The 25,315-nt window shown below is 31.2% G+C and overlaps 1 protein-coding gene across 1 annotated transcript in view; it reads right to left on the bottom strand.

Moving 5' to 3' along the window:
• The window catches only part of LOC140171844 (uncharacterized), a 31,790-nt gene extending 7,043 nt beyond the window's left edge, over nucleotides 1–24,747 (bottom strand). Inside the window, exons 1-5 of the mRNA XM_072195173.1 lie at nucleotides 24,568–24,747; nucleotides 23,140–24,086; nucleotides 22,596–22,862; nucleotides 22,028–22,129; nucleotides 21,331–21,351 (exon numbers count right to left, since the gene is read on the bottom strand). Of these exons, the coding sequence (XP_072051274.1) occupies nucleotides 21,331–21,351; nucleotides 22,028–22,129; nucleotides 22,596–22,862; nucleotides 23,140–24,086; nucleotides 24,568–24,599 (1,369 nt within the window). The 5' untranslated portion in view covers nucleotides 24,600–24,747. The remainder of the gene's footprint in view (nucleotides 1–21,330; nucleotides 21,352–22,027; nucleotides 22,130–22,595; nucleotides 22,863–23,139; nucleotides 24,087–24,567) is intronic.
• Between the last annotated feature and the right edge of the window lie 568 nt (nucleotides 24,748–25,315).

Here is a 25,315-nt window from a genome sequence, read left to right as displayed (position 1 = left end):
TAGGAAGGTATGTATAATGTGACCGTGTATATTCAAAATATACGTTAGATAAATGCTGAATACGACCAAAACATCAGTTTTAATGAATGATTTCATTGGATCGAAGCTCGATAACACAATACAGTAGCATTGCAATGATAGGATTAAATACGCTGAAATCGAGTGCAATTGTCATCAGTCTCCCGGTGGCATATAGTTACTGGCCTCGATTCTCGCCCCCGAGATCTCGAGTTCGAATCCATGTAATGCTATTTTTCTTTCTTACTTTTTTATTCTTTTTGTCTTTCGTTCTTTCTTTCTTTCTTTCTTTCTTTTTCTTTCTTTCTTTCTTTCTTTCTTTCTTTCTTTCTTTCTTTAGCATCCATGTAATGCTATTTTTTTCTTTCTTACTTTTTTATTCTTTTTGTCTTTCGTTCTTTCTTTCTTTCTTTTTTCTTTCTTTCTTTCTTTCTTTCTTTTTCTTTCTTTCTTTCTTTCTTTCTTTCTTTCTTTCTTTCTTTCTTTCTTTCTTTCTTTCTTTCTTTTTCTTTTTCCTTTATGTTGCCAATTTACATTTACATTTACCAATGAACTAAAGGAAACAATTGTTTTGTTTTATGATTTTTTTTGTTATTTCAGTAGGTATTTTTAACTGATTGTACTCTATATTTCCAATATGATTTAATTTTGATTAGTTTTAAATTGTTTTAAAAGTGAATTTTGAGACAATGCGCTTATAATAGCAATCATGTGTCAAATATGCCTTAAATAATGCATGTATTACAGCATTTTGATACCTAAAATATTTAGTTTGACAAAAATGACAATTAAAGTAACCAAAAATGCGCAATGTTATTTGTTTTAAATTAGTGAACAAATCATGTCAATCGAGCAACGCGTTTGCGAGTTATGGTAATTTTACTGAAAGTAATAGATTATTTTTGTCTTCTTCAATACAATCAAGTGCAAATTTCCCTGGGACACTTGTTCATATTTCGCGCCCTCTGTTCAATAAAACCGGTCATATGAAGTTCACCATGTGATATTTTATTTGTATAGTTTCCAACCTATTTCGAATCCCTCCTCCCCACCAACCAATGTTGGAGCAAAAATATAGGCCATTTAAAAAATGAGGCATTTGGTATACAACATTGAATAAGGGGCGCGGGGAGGGTCATTGAACTATGAAAGTGTCCCAGCAAATTTGCACTTGATTGTATAGGGATGCGAAAAAATAATCTATTAATATCAATAAAATCGCCATAACTCTCGAACGCGTTGCTCGATTTTCATAATTTTTTCAGTGATGTCAAGATATTTTCATTATGCATTACATGATGAGCCAATTTTTAAAAAATTTATTAAATTAAACATTTTTTTGAATATCAAACCCTGCAATGCATGCATTTTTCAAGGAATATTTGACACATTGATTGTTTAAATTAGAGTGGACATATAAATTCTCCTTTGGAAGAATTTACAAACATAATAAAAGCAAACCAAATAAGAAATTAAGAAAATATAGAAATAAATAGAACAGAATCATGATGTTTGTCTTATCATTGATCTTTCAAACTCATTACCCTATTTCAAATGCTATTATCGGAATGCACGTTAAACTCTTTAATATAGGCCTTCAACTACCATCACAGACACGCTAATTCAACGTAACAATGCCATGCCAAAAAGTGTATATACAATTATATACAATTACACATTTTAAATGTGCTTATTATTGGTATTCAAAAATAAAAAAGAGATAAAGAGCAGGATTTAAAAGTAAAGATATCGGCGACAATGAGCTTCGAACCGTAGCCCTCATGATCAGAAGGCAGTAAGCAAACCACTACACTATGGTTGAGCTGTTGTTATTCATGCGAATTTATTTATAACAAGGATAACAAGAATTAATGACGCAATAACGGTCTACCAGAATAATATAACTTAAAAAGTAATATATATTTATTTAACATTATGGTAGACCGTGCTCATTTGGCTTAAATGGAGGAATAATTACCAATAAACATATCAAAGTTAGGAAGGTATGTATAATGTGACCGTGTATATTCAAAATATACGTTAGATAAATGCTGAATACGACCAAAACATCAGTTTTAATGAATGATTTCATTGGATCGAAGCTCGATAACACAATACAGTAGCATTGCAATGATAGGATTAAATACGCTGAAATCGAGTGCAATTGTCATCAGTCTCCCGGTGGCATATAGTTACTGGCCTCGCTTCTCGCCCCCGAGATCTCGAGTTCGAATCCATGTAATGCTATTTTTCTTTCTTACTTTTTTATTCTTTTTGTCTTTCGTTCTTTTCTTTCTTTCTTTCTTTCTTTCTTTCTTTCTTTCTTTCTTTCTTTCTTTCTTTCTTTCTTTCTTTCTTTAGCATCCATGTAATGCTATTTTTCTTTCTTACTTTTTTATTCTTTTTGTCTTTCGTTCTTTCTTTCTTTCTTTCTTTCTTCTTTCCCTCTTTCCTTTCTCTTTTTCTTTCTTTTTTTTTTCTTTTTTTTTTTTTTTTTTTTTCTTTCTTTCTTTCTTTCTTTTTCTTTTTCCTTTATGTTGCCAATTTACATTTACATTTACCAATGAACTAAAGGGAAACAATTGTTTTGTTTTATGATTTTTTTGTTATTTCAGTAGGTATTTTTAACTGATTGTACTCTATATTTCCAATATGATTTAATTTTGATTAGTTTTAAATTGTTTTAAAAGTGAATTTTGAGACAATGCGCTTATAATAGCAATCATGTGTCAAATATGCCTTAAATAATGCATGTATTACAGCATTTTGATACCTAAAAATATTTAGTTTGACAAAAAATGACAATTAAAGTAACCAAAAAATGCGCAATGTTATTTGTTTTAAATAAGTGAACAAATCATGTCAATCGAGCAACGCGTTTGCGAGTTATGGTAATTTTACTGAAAGTAATAGATTATTTTTTTTTTTCTTTAATACAATCAAGTGCAAATTTCCCTGGGACACTTGTTCATATTTCGCGCCCTCTGTTCAATAAAACCGGTCATATGAAGTTCACCATGTGATATTTTATTTGTATAGTTTCCAACCTATTTCGAATCCCTCCTCCCCACCAACCAATGTTGGAGCAAAAATATAGGCCATTTAAAAATGAGGCATTTGGTATACAACATTGAATAAGGGGTGCGGGAGGTCATTGAACTATGAAAGTGTCCCAGCAAATTTGCACTTGATTGTATAGGGATGCGAAAAATAATCTATTAATATCAATAAAATCGCCATAACTCTCGAACGCGTTGCTCGATTTTCATAATTTTTCAGTGATGTCAAGATATTTTCATTATGCATTACATGATGAGCCAATTTTAAAAAATTTATTAAATTAAACATTTTTTTGAATATCAAACCCTGCAATGCATGCATTTTTCAAGGAATATTTGACACATTGATTGTTTAAATTAGAGTGGACATATAAATTCTCCTTTGGAAGAATTTACAAACATAATAAAAGCAAACCAAATAAGAAATTAAGAAAATATAGAAATAAATAGAACAGAATCATGATGTTTGTCTTATCATTGATCTTTCAAACTCATTACCCTATTTCAAATGCTATTATCGGAATGCACGTTAAACTCTTTAATATAGGCCTTCAACTACCATCACAGACACGCTAATTCAACGTAACAATGCGATGCCAAAAAGTGTATAAACAATTATATACAATACAAATTTTAAATGTGCTTATTATTGGTATTCAAAAATAAAAAGAGATAAAGAGCAGGATTTAAAAGTAAAGATATCGGCGACAATGAGCTTCGAACCGTAGCCCTCATGATCAGAAGGCAGTAAGCAAACCACTACACTATGGTTGAGCTGTTGTTATTCATGCGAATTTATTTATAACAAGGATAACAAGAATTAATGACGCAATAACGGTCTACCAGAATAATATAACTTAAAAAGTAATATATATTTATTTAACATTATGGTAGACCGTGCTCATTTGGCTTAAATGGAGGAATAATTACCAATAAACATATCAAAGTTAGGAAGGTATGTATAATGTGACCGTGTATATTCAAAATATACGTTAGATAAATGCTGAATACGACCAAAACATCAGTTTTAATGAATGATTTCATTGGATCGAAGCTCGATAACACAATACAGTAGCATTGCAATGATAGGATTAAATACGCTGAAATCGAGTGCAATTGTCATCAGTCTCCCGGTGGCATATAGTTACTGGCCTCGCTTCTCGCCCCCGAGATCTCGAGTTCGAATCCATGTAATGCTATTTTTTTCTTTCTTACTTTTTTATTCTTTTTGTCTTTCGTTCTTTTCTTTCTTTCTTTCTTTCTTTCTTTCTTTCTTTCTTTCTTTCTTTCTTTCTTTCTTTCTTTCTTTCTTTCTTTAGCATCCATGTAATGCTATTTTTCTTTCTTACTTTTTTATTCTTTTTGTCTTTCGTTCTTTCTTTCTTTCTTTTTTTTTCTTTCTTTCTTTCTTTCTTTCTTTCTTTCTTTCTTTCTTTCTTTCTTTCTTTCTTTCTTTCTTTCTTTCTTTCTTTCTTTCTTTCTTTTTTCTTTTTCCTTTATGTTGCCAATTTACATTTACATTTACCAATGAACTAAAGGAAACAATTGTTTTGTTTTATGATTTTTTTGTTATTTCAGTAGGTATTTTTAACTGATTGTACTCTATATTTCCAATATGATTTAATTTTGATTAGTTTTAAATTGTTTTAAAAGTGAATTTTGAGACAATGCGCTTATAATAGCAATCATGTGTCAAATATGCCTTAAATAATGCATGTATTACAGCATTTTGATACCTAAAATATTTAGTTTGACAAAAATGACAATTAAAGTAACCAAAAATGCGCAATGTTATTTGTTTTAAATAAGTGAACAAATCATGTCAATCGAGCAACGCGTTTGCGAGTTATGGTAATTTTACTGAAAGTAATAGATTATTTTTTTTTTTTTTTTATACAATCAAGTGCAAATTTCCCTGGGACACTTGTTCATATTTCGCGCCCTCTGTTCAATAAAACCGGTCATATGAAGTTCACCATGTGATATTTTATTTGTATAGTTTCCAACCTATTTCGAATCCCCTCCCTCCCCCACCAACCAATGTAAAAGCAAAAATATAGGCCATTTAAAAAATGAGGCATTTGGTATACAACATTGAATAAGGGGTGCAGGGAGGGTCATTGAACTATGAAAGTGTCCCAGCAAATTTGCACTTGATTGTATAGGGATGCGAAAAATAATCTATTAATATCAATAAAATCGCCATAACTCTCGAACGCGTTGCTCGATTTTCATAATTTTTTCAGTGATGTCAAGATATTTTCATTATGCATTACATGATGAGCCAATTTTTAAAAAATTTATTAAATTAAACATTTTTTTGAATATCAAACCCTGCAATGCATGCATTTTTCAAGGAATATTTGACACATTGATTGTTTAAATTAGAGTGGACATATAAATTCTCCTTTGGAAGAATTTACAAACATAATAAAAGCAAACCAAATAAGAAATTAAGAAAATATAGAAATAAATAGAACAGAATCATGATGTTTGTCTCATCATTGATCTTTCAAACTCATTACCCTATTTCAAATGCTATTATCGGAATGCACGTTAAACTCTTTAATATAGGCCTTCAACTACCCATCACAGACACGCTAATTCAACGTAACAATGCCATGCCAAAAAGTGTATATACAATTATATACAATTACACATTTAAAAATGTGCTTATTATTGGTATTCAAAAATAAAAAAGAGATAAAGAGCAGGATTTAAAAGTAAACATATCGGCGACAATGAGCTTCGAACCGTAGCCCTCATGATCAGAAGGCAGTAAGCAAACCACTACACTATGGTTGAGCTGTTGTTATTCATGCGAATTTATTTATAACAAGGATAACAAGAATTAATGACGCAATAACGGTCTACCAGAATAATATAACTTAAAAAGTAATATATATTTATTTAACATTATGGTAGACCGTGCTCATTTGGCTTAAATGGAGGAATAATTACCAATAAACATATCAAAGTTAGGAAGGTATGTATAATGTGACCGTGTATATTCAAAATATACGTTAGATAAATGCTGAATACGACCAAAACATCAGTTTTAATGAATGATTTCATTGGATCGAAGCTCGATAACACAATACAATAGCATTGCAATGATAGGATTAAATACGCTGAAATCGAGTGCAATTGTCATCAGTCTCCCGGTGGCATATAGTTACTGGCCTCGCTTCTCGCCCCCGAGATCTCGAGTTCGAATCCATGTAATGCTATTTTTCTTTCTTACTTTTTTATTCTTTTTGTCTTTCGTTCTTTCTTTCTTTCTTTCTTTCTTTCTTTCTTTCTTTCTTTCTTTCTTTCTTTCTTTCTTTCTTTAGCATCCATGTAATGCTATTTTTCTTTCTTACTTTTTTATTCTTTTTTGTCTTTCGTTCTTTCTTTCTTTCTTTTTTCTTTCTTTCTTTCTTTCTTTCTTTCTTTCTTTCTTTCTTTCTTTCTTTCTTTCTTTCTTTCTTTCTTTCTTTCTTTCTTTCTTTCTTTCTTTTTTTTCTTTTTCCTTTATGTTGCCAATTTACATTTACATTTACCAATGAACTAAAGGGAAACAATTGTTTTGTTTTATGATTTTTTTTGTTATTTCAGTAGGTATTTTTAACTGATTGTACTCTATATTTCCAATATGATTTAATTTTGATTAGTTTTAAATTGTTTTAAAAGTGAATTTTGAGACAATGCGCTTATAATAGCAATCATGTGTCAAATATGCCTTAAATAATGCATGTATTACAGCATTTTGATACCTAAAAATATTTAGTTTGACAAAAAATGACAATTAAAGTAACCAAAAATGCGCAATGTTATTTGTTTTAAATTAGTGAACAAATCATGTCAATCGAGCAACGCGTTTGCGAGTTATGGTAATTTTACTGAAAGTAATAGATTATTTTTTGTCTTCTTCAATACAATCAAGTGCAAATTTCCCTGGGACACTTGTTCATATTTCGCGCCCTCTGTTCAATAAAACCGGTCATATGAAGTTCACCATGTGATATTTTATTTGTATAGTTTCCAACCTATTTCGAATCCCTCCCTCCCCACCAACCAATGTTGGAGCAAAAATATAGGCCATTTAAAAAATGAGGCATTTGGTATACAACATTGAATAAGGGGTGCGGGGAGGTCATTGAACTATGAAAGTGTCCCAGCAAATTTGCACTTGATTGTATAGGGGATGCGAAAGAATACTCTATTAATATCAATAAAATCGCCATAAGTCTCGAACGCGTAGCTCGATTTTCATAATTTTTTCAGTGATGTCAAGATATTTTCATTATGCATTACATGATGAGCCAAAAAAAAAAAATTTATTAAATTAAACATTTTTTTGAATATCAAACCCTGCAATGCATGCATTTTTCAAGGAATATTTGACACATTGATTGTTTAAATTAGAGTGGACATATAAATTCTCCTTTGGAAGAATTTACAAACATAATAAAAGCAAACCAAATAAGAAATTAAGAAAATATAGAAATAAATAGAACAGAATCATGATGTTTGTCTTATCATTGATCTTTCAAACTCATTACCCTATTTCAAATGCTATTATCGGAATGCACGTTAAACTCTTTAATATAGGCCTTCAACTACCATCACAGACACGCTAATTCAACGTAACAATGCCATGCCAAAAAGTGTATATACAATTATATACAATTACACATTTTAAATGTGCTTATTATTGGTATTCAAAAATAAAAAAGAGATAAAGAGCAGGATTTAAAAGTAAAGATATCGGCGACAATGAGCTTCGAACCGTAGCCCTCATGATCAGAAGGCAGTAAGCAAACCACTACACTATGGTTGAGCTGTTGTTATTCATGCGAATTTATTTATAACAAGGATAACAAGAATTAATGACGCAATAACGGTCTACCAGAATAATATAACTTAAAAAGTAATATATATTTATTTAACATTATGGTAGACCGTGCTCATTTGGCTTAAATGGAGGAATAATTACCAATAAACATATCAAAGTTAGGAAGGTATGTATAATGTGACCGTGTATATTCAAAATATACGTTAGATAAATGCTGAATACGACCAAAACATCAGTTTTAATGAATGATTTCATTGGATCGAAGCTCGATAACACAATACAATAGCATTGCAATGATAGGATTAAATACGCTGAAATCGAGTGCAATTGTCATCAGTCTCCCGGTGGCATATAGTTACTGGCCTCGCTTCTCGCCCCGAGATCTCGAGTTCGAATCCATGTAATGCTATTTTTCTTTCTTACTTTTTTATTCTTTTGTCTTTCGTTCTTTCTTTCTTTCTTTCTTTCTTTCTTTCTTTCTTTCTTTCTTTCTTTCTTTCTTTCTTTCTTTAGCATCCATGTAATGCTATTTTTCTTTCTTACTTTTTTATTCTTTTTGTCTTTCGTTCTTTCTTTCTTTCTTTTTTCTTTTTTTCTTTCTTTCTTTCTTTCTTTCTTTCTTTCTTTCTTTCTTTCTTTCTTTCTTTCTTTCTTTCTTTCTTTCTTTCTTTCTTTCTTTCTTTCTTTCTTCCTTTATGTTGCCAATTTACATTTACATTTACCAATGAACTAAATGTATACTATTGTTTTGTTTTATGATTTTTTTGTTATTTCAGTAGGTATTTTTAACTGATTGTACTCTATATTTCCAATATGATTTAATTTTGATTAGTTTTAAATTGTTTTAAAAGTGAATTTTGAGACAATGCGCTTATAATAGCAATCATGTGTCAAATATGCCTTAAATAATGCATGTATTACAGCATTTTGATACCTAAAAATATTTAGTTTGACAAAAATGACAATTAAAGTAACCAAAAATGCGCAATGTTATTTGTTTTAAATTAGTGAACAAATCATGTCAATCGAGCAACGCGTTTGCGAGTTATGGTAATTTTACTGAAAGTAATAGATTATTTTTTTTCTTCTTCAATACAATCAAGTGCAAATTTCCCTGGGACACTTGTTCATATTTCGCGCCCTCTGTTCAATAAAACCGGTCATATGAAGTTCACCATGTGATATTTTATTTGTATAGTTTCCAACCTATTTCGATCCCTCCCTCCCCACCAACCAATGTTGGAGCAAAAATATAGGCCATTTAAAAATGAGGCATTTGGTATACAACATTGAATAAAGGGTGCAGGAGGGTCATTGAACTATGAAAGTGTCCCAGCAAATTTGCACTTGATTGTATATAGGGATGCGAAAAATAATCTATTAATATCAATAAAATCGCCATAACTCTCGAACGCGTTGCTCGATTTTCATAATTTTTCAGTGATGTCAAGATATTTTCATTATGCATTACATGATGAGCCAATTTTAAAAATTTATTAAATTAAACATTTTTTTGAATATCAAACCCTGCAATGCATGCATTTTTCAAGGAATATTTGACACATTGATTGTTTAAATTAGAGTGGACATATAAATTCTCCTTTGGAAGAATTTACAAACATAATAAAAGCAAACCAAATAAGAAATTAAGAAAATATAGAAATAAATAGAACAGAATCATGATGTTTGTCTTATCATTGATCTTTCAAACTCATTACCCTATTTCAAATGCTATTATCGGAATGCACGTTAAACTCTTTAATATAGGCCTTCAACTACCATCACAGACACGCTAATTCAACGTAACAATGCCATGCCAAAAAGTGTATATACAATTATATACAATTACACATTTTAAATGTGCTTATTATTGGTATTCAAAAATAAAAAAGAGATAAAGAGCAGGATTTAAAAGTAAAGATATCGGCGACAATGAGCTTCGAACCGTAGCCCTCATGATCAGAAGGCAGTAAGCAAACCACTACACTATGGTTGAGCTGTTGTTATTCATGCGAATTTATTTATAACAAGGATAACAAGAATTAATGACGCAATAACGGTCTACCAGAATAATATAACTTAAAAAGTAATATATATTTATTTAACATTATGGTAGACCGTGCTCATTTGGCTTAAATGGAGGAATAATTACCAATAAACATATCAAAGTTAGGAAGGTATGTATAATGTGACCGTGTATATTCAAAATATACGTTAGATAAATGCTGAATACGACCAAAACATCAGTTTTAATGAATGATTTCATTGGATCGAAGCTCGATAACACAATACAATAGCATTGCAATGATAGGATTAAATACGCTGAAATCGAGTGCAATTGTCATCAGTCTCCCGGTGGCATATAGTTACTGGCCTCGCTTCTCGCCCCGAGATCTCGAGTTCGAATCCATGTAATGCTATTTTTCTTTCTTACTTTTTTATTTTTTGTGTCTTTCGTTCTTTCTTTCTTTCTTTCTTTCTTTCTGTCTTTCGTTCTGTCTTTCTTTCTTTCTTTCTTTCTTTAGCATCCATGTAATGCTATTTTTCTTTCTTACTTTTTTATTCTTTTTGTCTTTCGTTCTTTCTTTCTTTCTTTCTTTCTTTCTTTCTTTCTTTCTTTCTTTCTTTCTTTCTTTCTTTCTTTCTTTCTTTCTTTCTTTCTTTCTTTCTTTCTTTCTTTCTTTTTTTCTTTTTCCTTTATGTTGCCAATTTACATTTACATTTACCAATGAACTAAAGGGAAACAATTGTTTTGTTTTATGATTTTTTTTGTTATTTCAGTAGGTATTTTTAACTGATTGTACTCTATATTTCCAATATGATTTAATTTTGATTAGTTTTAAATTGTTTTAAAAGTGAATTTTGAGACAATGCGCTTATAATAGCAATCATGTGTCAAATATGCCTTAAATAATGCATGTATTACAGCATTTTGATACCTAAAAATATTTAGTTTGACAAAAAATGACAATTAAAGTAACCAAAAAATGCGCAATGTTATTTGTTTTAAATTAGTGAACAAATCATGTCAATCGAGCAACGCGTTTGCGAGTTATGGTAATTTTACTGAAAGTAATAGATTATTTTTTTTCTTCTTCAATACAATCAAGTGCAAATTTCTCTGGGACACTTGTTCATATTTCGCGCCCTCTGTTCAATAAAACCGGTCATATGAAGTTCACCATGTGATATTTTATTTGTATAGTTTCCAACCTATTTCGAATCCTCCTCCCCACCAACCAATGTTGGAGCAAAAATATAGGCCATTTAAAAATGAGGCATTTGGTATACAACATTGAATAAGGGTGCAGGGAGGGTCATTGAACTATGAAAGTGTCCCAGCAAATTTGCACTTGATTGTATAGGGATGCGAAAAAATAATCTATTAATATCAATAAAATCGCCATAACTCTCGAACGCGTTGATCGTTTTTCATACTTTTTTGAGTGATGTCAAGATATTTTCATTATGCATTACATGATGAGCCAATTTTAAAAATTTATTAAATTAAACATTTTTTGAATATCAAACCCTGCAATGCATGCATTTTTCAAGGAATATTTGACACATTGATTGCTTATATTAGAGTGGACATATAAATTCTCCTTTGGAAGAATTTACAAACATAATAAAAGCAAACCAAATAAGAAATTAAGAAAATATAGAAATAAATAGAACAGAATCATGATGTTTGTCTTATCATTGATCTTTCAAACTCATTACCCTATTTCAAATGCTATTATCGGAATGCACGTTAAACTCTTTAATATAGGCCTTCAACTACCATCACAGACACGCTAATTCAACGTAACAATGCCATGCCAAAAGTGTATATACAATTATATACAATTACACATTTTAAATGTGCTTATTATTGGTATTCAAAAATAAAAAGAGATAAAGAGCAGGATTTAAAAGTAAAGATATCGGCGACAATGAGCTTCGAACCGTAGCCCTCATGATCAGAAGGCAGTAAGCAAACCACTACACTATGGTTGAGCTGTTGTTATTCATGCGAATTTATTTATAACAAGGATAACAAGAATTAATGACGCAATAACGGTCTACCAGAATAATATAACTTAAAAAGTAATATATATTTATTTAACATTATGGTAGACCGTGCTCATTTGGCTTAAATGGAGGAATAATTACCAATAAACATATCAAAGTTAGGAAGGTATGTATAATGTGACCGTGTATATTCAAAATATACGTTAGATAAATGCTGAATACGACCAAAACATCAGTTTTAATGAATGATTTCATTGGATCGAAGCTCGATAACACAATACAGTAGCATTGCAATGATAGGATTAAATACGCTGAAATCGAGTGCAATTGTCATCAGTCTCCCGGTGGCATATAGTTACTGGCCTCGCTTCTCGCCCCCGAGATCTCGAGTTCGAATCCATGTAATGCTATTTTTCTTTCTTACTTTTTTATTCTTTTTGTCTTTCGTTCTTTCTTTTTCTTTCTTTCTTTCTTTCTTTCTTTCTTTCTTTCTTTCTTTCTTTCTTTCTTTCTTTAGCATCCATGTAATGCTATTTTTCTTTCTTACTTTTTTATTCTTTTTGTCTTTCGTTCTTTCTTTCTTTCTTTTTCTTTCTTTCTTTCTTTCTTTCTTTCTTTCTTTCTTTCTTTCTTTCTTTCTTTCTTTCTTTCTTTCTTTCTTTCTTTCTTTCTTTCTTTTTCTTTTTCTTTTTTCCTTTATGTTGCCAATTTACATTTACATTTACCAATGAACTAAAGGGAAAAATTGTTTTGTTTTATGATTTTTTTGTTATTTCAGTAGGTATTTTTAACTGATTGTACTCTATATTTCCAATATGATTTAATTTTGATTAGTTTTAAATTGTTTTAAAAGTGAATTTTGAGACAATGCGCTTATAATAGCAATCATGTGTCAAATATGCCTTAAATAATGCATGTATTACAGCATTTTGATACCTAAAAATATTTAGTTTGACAAAAAATGACAATTAAAGTAACAAAAAATGCGCAATGTTATTTGTTTTAAATTAGTGAACAAATCATGTCAATCGAGCAACGCGTTTGCGAGTTATGGTAATTTTACTGAAAGTAATAGATTATTTTTTGTCTTCTTCAATACAATCAAGTGCAAATTTCCCTGGGACACTTGTTCATATTTCGCGCCCTCTGTTCAATAAAACCGGTCATATGAAGTTCACCATGTGATATTTTATTTGTATAGTTTCCAACCTATTTCGAATCCCTCCTCCCCACCAACCAATGTTGGAGCAAAATATAGGCCATTTAAAAAATGAGGCATTTGGTATACAACATTGAATAAGGGGTGCGGGGAGGTCATTGAACTATGAAAGTGTCCCAGCAAATTTGCACTTGATTGTATAGGGATGCGAAAAATAATCTATTAATATCAATAAAATCGCCATAACTCTCGAACGCGTTGCTCGATTTTCATAATTTTTCAGTGATGTCAAGATATTTTCATTATGCATTACATGATGAGCCAATTTTTAAAAAATTTATTAAATTAAACATTTTTTTGAATATCAAACCCTGCAATGCATGCATTTTTCAAGGAATATTTGACACATTGATTGTTTAAATTAGAGTGGACATATAAATTCTCCTTTGGAAGAATTTACAAACATAATAAAAGCAAACCAAATAAGAAATTAAGAAAATATAGAAATAAATAGAACAGAATCATGATGTTTGTCTTATCATTGATCTTTCAAACTCATTACCCTATTTCAAATGCTATTATCGGAATGCACGTTAAACTCTTTAATATAGGCCTTCAACTACCATCACAGACACGCTAATTCAACGTAACAATGCCATGCCAAAAGTGTATATACAATTATATACAATTACACATTTTAAATGTGCTTATTATTGGTATTCAAAAATAAAAAAGAGATAAAGAGCAGGATTTAAAAGTAAAGATATCGGCGACAATGAGCTTCGAACCGTAGCCCTCATGATCAGAAGGCAGTAAGCAAACCACTACACTATGGTTGAGCTGTTGTTATTCATGCGAATTTATTTATAACAAGGATAACAAGAATTAATGACGCAATAACGGTCTACCAGAATAATATAACTTAAAAAGTAATATATATTTATTTAACATTATGGTAGACCGTGCTCATTTGGCTTAAATGGAGGAATAATTACCAATAAACATATCAAAGTTAGGAAGGTATGTATTATGTGACCGTGTATATTCAAAATATACGTTAGATAAATGCTGAATACGACCAAAACATCAGTTTTAATGAATGATTTCATTGGATCGAAGCTCGATAACACAATACAGTAGCATTGCAATGATAGGATTAAATACGCTGAAATCGAGTGCAATTGTCATCAGTCTCCCGGTGGCATATAGTTACTGGCCTCGCTTCTCGCCCCGAGATCTCGAGTTCGAATCCATGTAATGCTATTTTTCTTTCTTACTTTTTATTCTTTTTGTCTTTCGTTCTTTTTCTTTCTTTCTTTCTTTCTTTCTTTCTTTCTTTCTTTCTTTCTTTCTTTCTTTCTTTCTTTAGCATCCATGTAATGCTATTTTTCTTTCTTACTTTTTTATTCTTTTTTTTGTCTTTCGTTCTTTCTTTCTTTCTTTTTTTTCTTTCTTTCTTTCTTTCTTTCTTTCTTTCTTTCTTTCTTTCTTTCTTTCTTTCTTTCTTTCTTTCTTTCTTTCTTTCTTTCTTTCTTTCTTTTTTCTTTTCCTTTATGTTGCCAATTTACATTTACATTTACCAATGAACTAAAGGGAAACAATTGTTTTGTTTTATGATTTTTTTGTTATTTCAGTAGGTATTTTTAACTGATTGTACTCTATATTTCCAATATGATTTAATTTTGATTAGTTTTAAATTGTTTTAAAAGTGAATTTTGAGACAATGCGCTTATAATAGCAATCATGTGTCAAATATGCCTTAAATAATGCATGTATTACAGCATTTTGATACCTAAAAATATTTAGTTTGACAAAAAATGACAATTAAAGTAACCAAAAAATGCGCAATGTTATTTGTTTTAAATTAGTGAACAAATCATGTCAATCGAGCAACGCGTTTGCGAGTTATGGTAATTTTACTGAAAGTAATAGATTATTTTTGTCTTCTTCAATACAATCAAGTGCAAATTTCCCTGGGACACTTGTTCATATTTCGCGCCCTCTGTTCAATAAAACCGGTCATATGAAGTTCACCATGTGATATTTTATTTGTATAGTTTCCAACCTATTTCGAATCCCTCCTCCCCACCAACCAATGTTGGAGCAAAAATATAGGCCATTTAAAAAATGAGGCATTTGGTATACAACATTGAATAAGGGGTGCAGGGAGGGTCATTGAACTATGAAAGTGTCCCAGCAAATTTGCACTTGATTGTATAGGGATGCGAAAAATAATCTATTAATATCAATAAAATCGCCATAACTCTCGAACGCGTTGCTCGATTTTCATAATTTTTTCAGTGATGTCAAGATATTTTCATTATGCATTACATGATGAGCCAATTTTTAAAAAATTTATTAAATTAAACATTTTTTTGAATATCAAACCCTGCAATGCATGCATTTTTCAAGGAATATTTGACACATTGATTGTTTAAATTAGAGTGGACATATAAATTCTCCTTTGGAAGAATTTACAAACATAATAAAAGCAAACCAAATAAGAAATTAAGAAAATATAGAAATAAATAGAACAGAATCATGATGTTTGTCTTATCATTGATCTTTCAAACTCATTACCCTATTTCAAATGCTATTATCGGAATGCACGTTAAACTCTTTAATATAGGCCTTCAACTACCATCACAGACACGCTAATTCAACGTAACAATGCCATGCCAAAAAGTGTATATACAATTATATACAATTACACATTTTAAATGTGCTTATTATTGGTATTCAAAAATAAAAAAGAGATAAAGAGCAGGATTTAAAAGTAAAGATATCGGCGACAATGAGCTTCGAACCGTAGCCCTCATGATCAGAAGGCAGTAAGCAAACCACTACACTATGGTTGAGCTGTTGTTATTCATGCGAATTTATTTATAACAAGGATAACAAGAATTAATGACGCAATAACGGTCTACCAGAATAATATAACTTAAAAAGTAATATATATTTATTTAACATTATGGTAGACCGTGCTCATTTGGCTTAAATGGAGGAATAATTACCAATAAACATATCAAAGTTAGGAAGGTATGTATAATGTGACCGTGTATATTCAAAATATACGTTAGATAAATGCTGAATACGACCAAAACATCAGTTTTAATGAATGATTTCATTGGATCGAAGCTCGATAACACAATACAGTAGCATTGCAATGATAGGCTTAAATACGCTGAAATCGAGTGCAATTGTCATCAGTCTCCCGGTGGCATATAGTTACTGGCCTCGCTTCTCGCCCCCGAGATCTCGAGTTCGAATCCATGTAATGCTATTTTTCTTTCTTACTTTTTTATTCTTTTGTCTTTTTCTTTCTTTCTTTCTTTCTTTCTTTCTTTCTTTCTTTCTTTCTTTCTTTCTTTCTTTCTTTCTTTCTTTAGCATCCATGTAATGCTATTTTTCTTTCTTACTTTTTTATTCTTTTTGTCTTTCGTTCTTTTTCTTTCTTTTTTTTCTTTCTTTCTTTCTTTCTTTTTCTTTCTTTCTTTCTTTCTTTCTTTCTTTCTTTCTTTCTTTCTTTCTTTCTTTCTTTCTTTCTTTCTTTCTTTCTTTTCTTTTTCCTTTATGTTGCCAATTTACATTTACATTTACCAATGAACTAAAGGGAAACAATTGTTTTGTTTTATGATTTTTTTGTTATTTCAGTAGGTATTTTTAACTGATTGTACTCTATATTTCCAATATGATTTAATTTTGATTAGTTTTAAATTGTTTTAAAAGTGAATTTTGAGACAATGCGCTTATAATAGCAATCATGTGTCAAATATGCCTTAAATAATGCATGTATTACAGCATTTTGATACCTAAAATATTTAGTTTGACAAAAATGACAATTAAAGTAACCAAATGAATCAGCAATGTTAGTTGTTTTAAATTAGTGAACAAATCATGTCAATCGAGCAACGCGTTTGCGAGTTATGGTAATTTTACTGAAAGTAATAGATTATTTTTGTCTTCTTCAATACAATCAAGTGCAAATTTCCCTGGGACACTTGTTCATATTTCGCGCCCTCTGTTCAATAAAACCGGTCATATGAAGTTCACCATGTGATATTTTATTTGTATAGTTTCCAACCTATTTCGAATCCTCCTCCCCACCAACCAATGTTGGAGCAAAAATATAGGCCATTTAAAAAATGAGGCATTTGGTATACAACATTGAATAAGGGTGCAGGGAGGTCATTGAACTATGAAAGTGTCCCAGCAAATTTGCACTTGATTGTATAGGGATGCGAAAAATAATCTATTAATATCAATAAAATCGCCATAACTCTCGAACGCGTTGCTCGATTTTCATAATTTTTCAGTGATGTCAAGATATTTTCATTATGCATTACATGATGAGCCAATTTTTAAAAAATTTATTAAATTAAACATTTTTTTGAATATCAAACCCTGCAATGCATGCATTTTTCAAGGAATATTTGACACATTGATTGTTTAAATTAGAGTGGACATATAAATTCTCCTTTGGAAGAATTTACAAACATAATAAAAGCAAACCAAATAAGAAATTAAGAAAATATAGAAATAAATAGAACAGAATCATGATGTTTGTCTCATCATTGATCTTTCAAACTCATTACCCTATTTCAAATGCTATTATCGGAATGCACGTTAAACTCTTTAATATAGGCCTTCAACTACCCATCACAGACACGCTAATTCAACGTAACAATGCCATGCCAAAAGTGTATATACAATTATATACAATTACACATTTTAAATGTGCTTATTATTGGTATTCAAAAATAAAAAAGAGATAAAGAGCAGGATTTAAAAGTAAAGATATCGGCGACAATGAGCTTCGAACCGTAGCCCTCATGATCAGAAGGCAGTAAGCAAACCACTACACTATGGTTGAGCTGTTGTTATTCATGCGAATTTATTTATAACAAGGATAACAAGAATTAATGACGCAATAACGGTCTACCAGAATAATATAACTTAAAAAGTAATATATATTTATTTAACATTATGGTAGACCGTGCTCATTTGGCTTAAATGGAGGAATAATTACCAATAAACATATCAAAGTTAGGAAGGTATGTATAATGTGACCGTGTATATTCAAAATATACGTTAGATAAATGCTGAATACGACCAAAACATCAGTTTTAATGAATGATTTCATTGGATCGAAGCTCGATAACACAATACAGTAGCATTGCAATGATAGGATTAAATACGCTGAAATCGAGTGCAATTGTCATCAGTCTCCCGGTGGCATATAGTTACTGGCCTCGCTTCTCGCCCCGAGATCTCGAGTTCGAATCCATGTAATGCTATTTTTCTTTCTTACTTTTTTATTCTTTTTGTCTTTCGTTCTTTCTTTCTTTCTTTTTTCTTTCTTTCTTTCTTTCTTTCTTTCTTTCTTTCTTTCTTTCTTTCTTTCTTTCTTTCTTTCTTTAGCATCCATGTAATGCTATTTTTCTTTCTTACTTTTTTATTCTTTTTGTCTTTCGTTCTTTCTTTCTTTCTTTTTCTTTCTTTCTTTCTTTCTTTCTTTCTTTCTTTCTTTCTTTCTTTCTTTCTTTCTTTCTTTCTTTCTTTCTTTCTTTCTTTCTTTCTTTCTTTTTCTTTTTCCTTTATGTTGCCAATTTACATTTACATTTACCAATGAACTAAAGGGAAACAATTGTTTTGTTTTATGATTTTTTTGTTATTTCAGTAGGTATTTTTAACTGATTGTACTCTATATTTCCAATATGATTTAATTTTGATTAGTTTTAAATTGTTTTAAAAGTGAATTTTGAGACAATGCGCTTATAATAGCAATCATGTGTCAAATATGCCTTAAATAATGCATGTATTACAGCATTTTGATACCTAAAAATATTTAGTTTGACAAAAAATGACAATTAAAGTAACCAAAAAATGCGCAATGTTATTTGTTTTAAATTAGTGAACAAATCATGTCAATCGAGCAACGCGTTTGCGAGTTATGGTAATTTTACTGAAAGTAATAGATTATTTTTTTTTTTCTTCTATACAATCAAGTGCAAATTTCCCTGGGACACTTGTTCATATTTCGCGCCCTCTGTTCAATAAAACCGGTCATATGAAGTTCACCATGTGATATTTTATTTGTATAGTTTCCAACCTATTTCGAATCCCCTCCCTCCCCAACCAACCAATGTTGGAGCAAAAATATAGGCCATTTAAAAATGAGGCGTTTGGTATACAACATTGAATAAGGGTGCGGGGAGGGTCATTGAACTATGAAAGTGTCCCAGCAAATTTGCACTTGATTGTATAGGGATGCGAAAAATAATCTATTAATATCAATAAAATCGCCATAACTCTCGAACGCGTTGCTCGATTTTCATAATTTTTTCAGTGATGTCAAGATATTTTCATTATGCATTACATGATGAGCCAATTTTAAAAATTTATTAAATTAAACATTTTTTGAATATCAAACCCTGCAATGCATGCATTTTTCAAGGAATATTTGACACATTGATTGTTTAAATTAGAGTGGACATATAAATTCTCCTTTGGAAGAATTTACAAACATAATAAAAGCAAACCAAATAAGAAATTAAGAAAATATAGAAATAAATAGAACAGAATCATGATGTTTGTCTTATCATTGATCTTTCAAACTCATTACCCTATTTCAAATGCTATTATCGGAATGCACGTTAAACTCTTTAATATAGGCCTTCAACTACCATCACAGACACGCTAATTCAACGTAACAATGCCATGCCAAAAGTGTATATACAATTATATACAATTACACATTTTAAATGTGCTTATTATTGGTATTCAAAAATAAAAAAGAGATAAAGAGCAGGATTTAAAAGTAAAGATATCGGCGACAATGAGCTTCGAACCGTAGCCCTCATGATCAGAAGGCAGTAAGCAAACCACTACACTATGGTTGAGCTGTTGTTATTCATGCGAATTTATTTATAACAAGGATAACAAGAATTAATGACGCAATAACGGTCTACCAGAATAATATAACTTAAAAAGTAATATATATTTATTTAACATTATGGTAGACCGTGCTCATTTGGCTTAAATGGAGGAATAATTACCAATAAACATATCAAAGTTAGGAAGGTATGTATAATGTGACCGTGTATATTCAAAATATACGTTAGATAAATGCTGAATACGACCAAAACATCAGTTTTAATGAATGATTTCATTGGATCGAAGCTCGATAACACAATACAGTAGCATTGCAATGATAGGATTAAATACGCTGAAATCGAGTGCAATTGTCATCAGTCTCCCGGTGGCATATAGTTACTGGCCTCGCTTCTCGCCCCCGAGATCTCGAGTTCGAATCCATGTAATGCTATTTTTCTTTCTTACTTTTTTATTCTTTTTGTCTTTCGTTCTTTCTTTCTTTCTTTCTTTCTTTCTTTCTTTCTTTCTTTCTTTCTTTCTTTCTTTCTTTAGCATCCATGTAATGCTATTTTTCTTTCTTACTTTTTTATTCTTTTTTGTCTTTCGTTCTTTCTTTCTTTCTTTCTTTCTTTCTTTCTTTCTTTTTTTCTTTTTTTTTTTCCTTTTTTCTTTTTCTTTCTTTTTCTTTTTTTTCTTTTTCCTTTATGTTGCCAATTTACATTTACATTTACCAATGAACTAAAGGGAAACAATTGTTTTGTTTTATGATTTTTTTGTTATTTCAGTAGGTATTTTTAACTGATTGTACTCTATATTTCCAATATGATTTAATTTTGATTAGTTTTAAATTGTTTTAAAAGTGAATTTTGAGACAATGCGCTTATAATAGCAATCATGTGTCAAATATGCCTTAAATAATGCATGTATTACAGCATTTTGATACCTAAAATATTTAGTTTGACAAAAATGACAATTAAAGTAACCAAAAATGCGCAATGTTATTTGTTTTAAATTAGTGAACAAATCATGTCAATCGAGCAACGCGATTGCGAGGTATGGTAATTTTACTGAAAGTAATAGATTATTTTTTTTCTTCTTCAATACAATCAAGTGCAAATGTCCCTGGGACACTTGTTCATATTTCGCGCCCTCTGTTCAATAAAACCGGTCATATGAAGTTCACCATGTGATATTTTATTTGTATAGTTTCCAACCTATTTCGAATCCTCCTCCCCACCAACCAATGTTGGAGCAAAAATATAGGCCATTTAAAAAATGAGGCATTTGGTATACAACATTGAATAAGGGGTGCGGGAGGGTCATTGAACTATGAAAGTGTCCCAGCAAATTTGCACTTGATTGTAGCTTGTAGGCATAGGTGGCCTCTGTTTGTGAAATATAAACAGAAATATGATTAACGCATCAACATCGGCTATCATTAATTTACATGTACAGCCCTATTCCCTAGTAAAAGTGGCACGATTTAAAAAAACGAGATTAAAAAAAAGCAAATTGAACAGAACAAACGGCATTTGAGAGCTAAGACTGTGCCCTTGACGTTAATGTAAGCATCATGTCACAACGGTATTTTCTAATTGCCAAAGTTCCTTTTTGTTCTAATAGTTACAGAACATTCAATGTTTTTCTTTTTTTTTTTATCTTTTGACATACATTCAATGTTACTATTATATATTAACACATTAGAATATTTTCCTTAAATATAACTTTCTTTTTAAGTTCAGATTTCGGAAATTCCCCTAGATTTTCCAAACGGAAAGCATACGATATCCCCAGAAGGAAGGTGTTATGAAGCTATAAAGTCATGCCAACAACTCAATTTCAGCCATAGGTGGATATAATGCCTTTTGCAACTGAGCTCTTCGTATATCAGTGAACATCAAAAGGGAAGCTGTAAGAAGTTCTCCGTGTCAAACACTGACACAGAATTTCTTGCGCACTTGTGTATAATATGTGTGTAAATGTTATGTAAATCTAGGAACATTATCGTTTACCCATTAGCCTATCATTGCTAGTAATGGTATTTTTTGTTTTACGAATTACCTGATCGACAGCTACGACTTTCCTTGTATTTCTCAGACATGCACATGAGTATAGCTGTAGAATTCTCCACACCTTGGGCCATTGCATGCAAAATATCTCCCTCTGGAAGAATAGAAGAACTTAAAATTATCCTCTTGAAATCAATTATATTATCTCATTTAATAATGTGGCATAGCTATAAGGGGCAAGGGATGGTATGTTCCCTGGATACCCTTCTTATCGATTTTGCGAATTGTAAATGGTCAGTCAAACATTTCGGGTGCTTCACGCGCAATTCATCATAAGTATTCTTTTGAAAACCGAAATTCGACTTGTGCACATTTTCGCACTCTCAACTGGAAAAAAGATATATCGTAGTTGTTCCAATATAGTCGAAACTATGGACAAATGTAAATGACCTCAATAGGATAAATGGTTATGAAGTTATGGCCAATTTTATATGCGTGTTTTGAATAGGCAGTTTGGACAGATTATGGACACCAAGTAAAAATGGCACAAAATTTAATCATTTCCAGTTTCAAATTCAGTATTTGCAAAAAAAACTAGCCAATAAGAATTTACAACTTACTCATATTTGTAACATCCATCCAAACTTCGTAACCAGCAGCCGATAACTTGTCTCGTATTTGCAGCACGCGATCTTGGGAATCCCACTGATAGCTAATCATAATACGCGGAGTTTGCTGTTGGGACTGGGCTTCTTGCGAGACAGCTTCCCTGTATGTTGGTGGTTGTTTTGGCATATTTGCGAGTCCACCTAATTTAATCTGCCAGAGAGCAGACACGCAGGCCTGATGAAGGTCTGGATTTTCAGAGTTCTGTAGTTTTTCCAAAGCTTTAATGTTCAAAGAGGAATACAAAACACATAACATGATAATATGCATGTGCTAGTACTAATATTATAAGAGCATAATGTAATATTTAACAATTTGCCAATACTTTTTCAGGAATGCAATGTGTAGAATATTTCAAAGCAATAGTGGCAATGGTTACATTGTTACATATTCTACCGCTTTATTCCAGTAAAATAATATATTTATATATATTATATCTAAATGTAGTATGGCATGTTCCTATGTCTATACCTTCTATACTAATTCTCTGAATCTTACCTGGAACACCGACACCCTTTTTAAGAATGTTTTGCCTAATGGATTCAACAAAAGCCAAATTCCACAGAGCTTCTGCAGCTAGTTGTTGCTCTTCCAATGTAAACCCCTTAAGCAACATTTGCGCGATGACTGGGATACCCTTTGCCTTGTCGATTGCCACTTTATTATCATCATTGACAGCTAAATGATTCAAACCATCAAGAATTTCCATCGCTGAGTAAGCTCCGGATGATATTGCCGCTGTATGGCTCTTCGTGTTCACCGCAGCTCTCAAAATATCAACGAGAAAGTCTATTACTCCTTTGTCACCAAGATGCTTGTTGTCGTCCTCCTCTACAATATAGGCTAATATCAACAAACTATCTGTTTTCAGTACCATATTTGAGGAATCCAAGAACCTTTCCAGAATGGTTACAGCGTTTTCCTTTCTATAGTAGGGGCGATGTGAGTTGTTGAGTCGTATGATATTCTGCAAATTACCTAATATCGGATTGATCAATTCATACGCACGTTTGTCATTATGATCCAGATTTTTAAGAGCTGAAAACAATAACGATATTGCATCAACTTTCACGAGCTCTTCTCCGAAATCAACACTGATATCTGAAACACCCATATAACCATTCAACATGTCTATTAAGTTTTCACAGCCTTGAGATTTTAATTTTTCCTTCACCACATATTCTTGTAAAGCACTCCACATTTTTGGGAATAGCGCAACGTAGCCGATTTCTATCAGGTAAGTGCCCACTTTATTTAGATCACAAGCAATAAATCCACATCCAGCTACTTCCACAAGACTACCGAAGCTAAAGTTGGCCTGTTTGGAACTATAATCTTCGCATGTCTGGAGATACGTGACGGCTTTATCGATATCAGGCTTCACTTCCTCCAATGATTTCTTAATTTGCAGGGAAGAAATCGTGCTTTGAACAGCGCTCATGGCCCTAAATATGAAGAAAGAAAAATGATTAAGATTTATCTTGGTCTAAAAAAAAAGATATCACCAAAATGATTGTTCATTTGAATACTCATTAAAGCTTAAAAAAGCCTAAACAAGCTGTTTAAAAACAAATCATTACATAAAAAAACTCAATCATATTGCTAAAGAGGTTGTCATCCTCTCAGACTTGAAAGTTGAAAGTCAGTTTTTATAATTCAGTAAAATATCGGAACAATAACCATAGACAGAGGTACATAGTAGTTAAGGTATAGAACCTCATTTGTGATAGGGTATAGAACCCCATTTGTAATATTTTCAGATAACTAATATGTTTCGAGGACCCGAGTCCAGGTCTTCGTCATACACGAGGTCCTCATTGTGTAGTTTGGGTCTCAAGCACAAATCATATTAGCAATGCATATATGCATACGCACCCAATAACATGCAATCACCTAACGCCCGCTTATGTTATTCTATTGGCTTACCTAATGCCGATGCTTGTCATTGCCTTTTTCATGATGAATCCCCGGCACCTGATCCGACCACAAACTGACAGTAATTTAATGTTACGTAAATATTTCAAATATATACCAATTCAATTTGTTTAGCAACTTGTTAATTGTATTGCGACAGAGAGTGTTTCTGTTTCTATACCATGTTGCCTTTATAGCACGTAGCTACTGGTTGCTCGTACATATCAAAATCATTCATCCGGTAGAAAAGGTTCAATTACTGGTATGGTCCTTGCAAAGGTCAACAGTAATTATTTATCGCAAGGACGTATTTGTGTGCATGTACATTTTGATCGTGGGAGGTAACTACTTTACACCAAATTAGTATAAATTTGCTAGTTGAAACGAAATAATACACCCTTGTTATATTTCGAAACCAGTATTATTGTAGAACTTTGCGTTATTTGCTAATTAAATGCATTCAATTTCCAATTTCCACGCAGAATCGATATTCATATACAGATACTTTTTATGGGTTTGTAACTTATTTTATTAGCCGCATATTCAACTTAAATGTTGGTGCTATATTGATGAAAATGTATTAAAATAACATAAAGGAAAATGTATTGTATTATCAAGATGCGATGAGACAAAATACTTTTCTTTTTGCTCGAACTTTGATAAATAATGACCATGCAATGGTCGAGGTCTAATGCCCTTTAAATATTATGGTTCGGTTAAGCTTTTTGACTACCTTTTACAATTGTGCAGCTGAATGTTT

This window comes from Amphiura filiformis, chromosome 15 (assembly GCF_039555335.1).
Source record: "Amphiura filiformis chromosome 15, Afil_fr2py, whole genome shotgun sequence".
In the NCBI taxonomy this organism is placed as follows: Eukaryota; Metazoa; Echinodermata; class Ophiuroidea; order Amphilepidida; family Amphiuridae; genus Amphiura; species Amphiura filiformis.
This window is presented reverse-complemented; position numbering and strand designations above follow the sequence as displayed.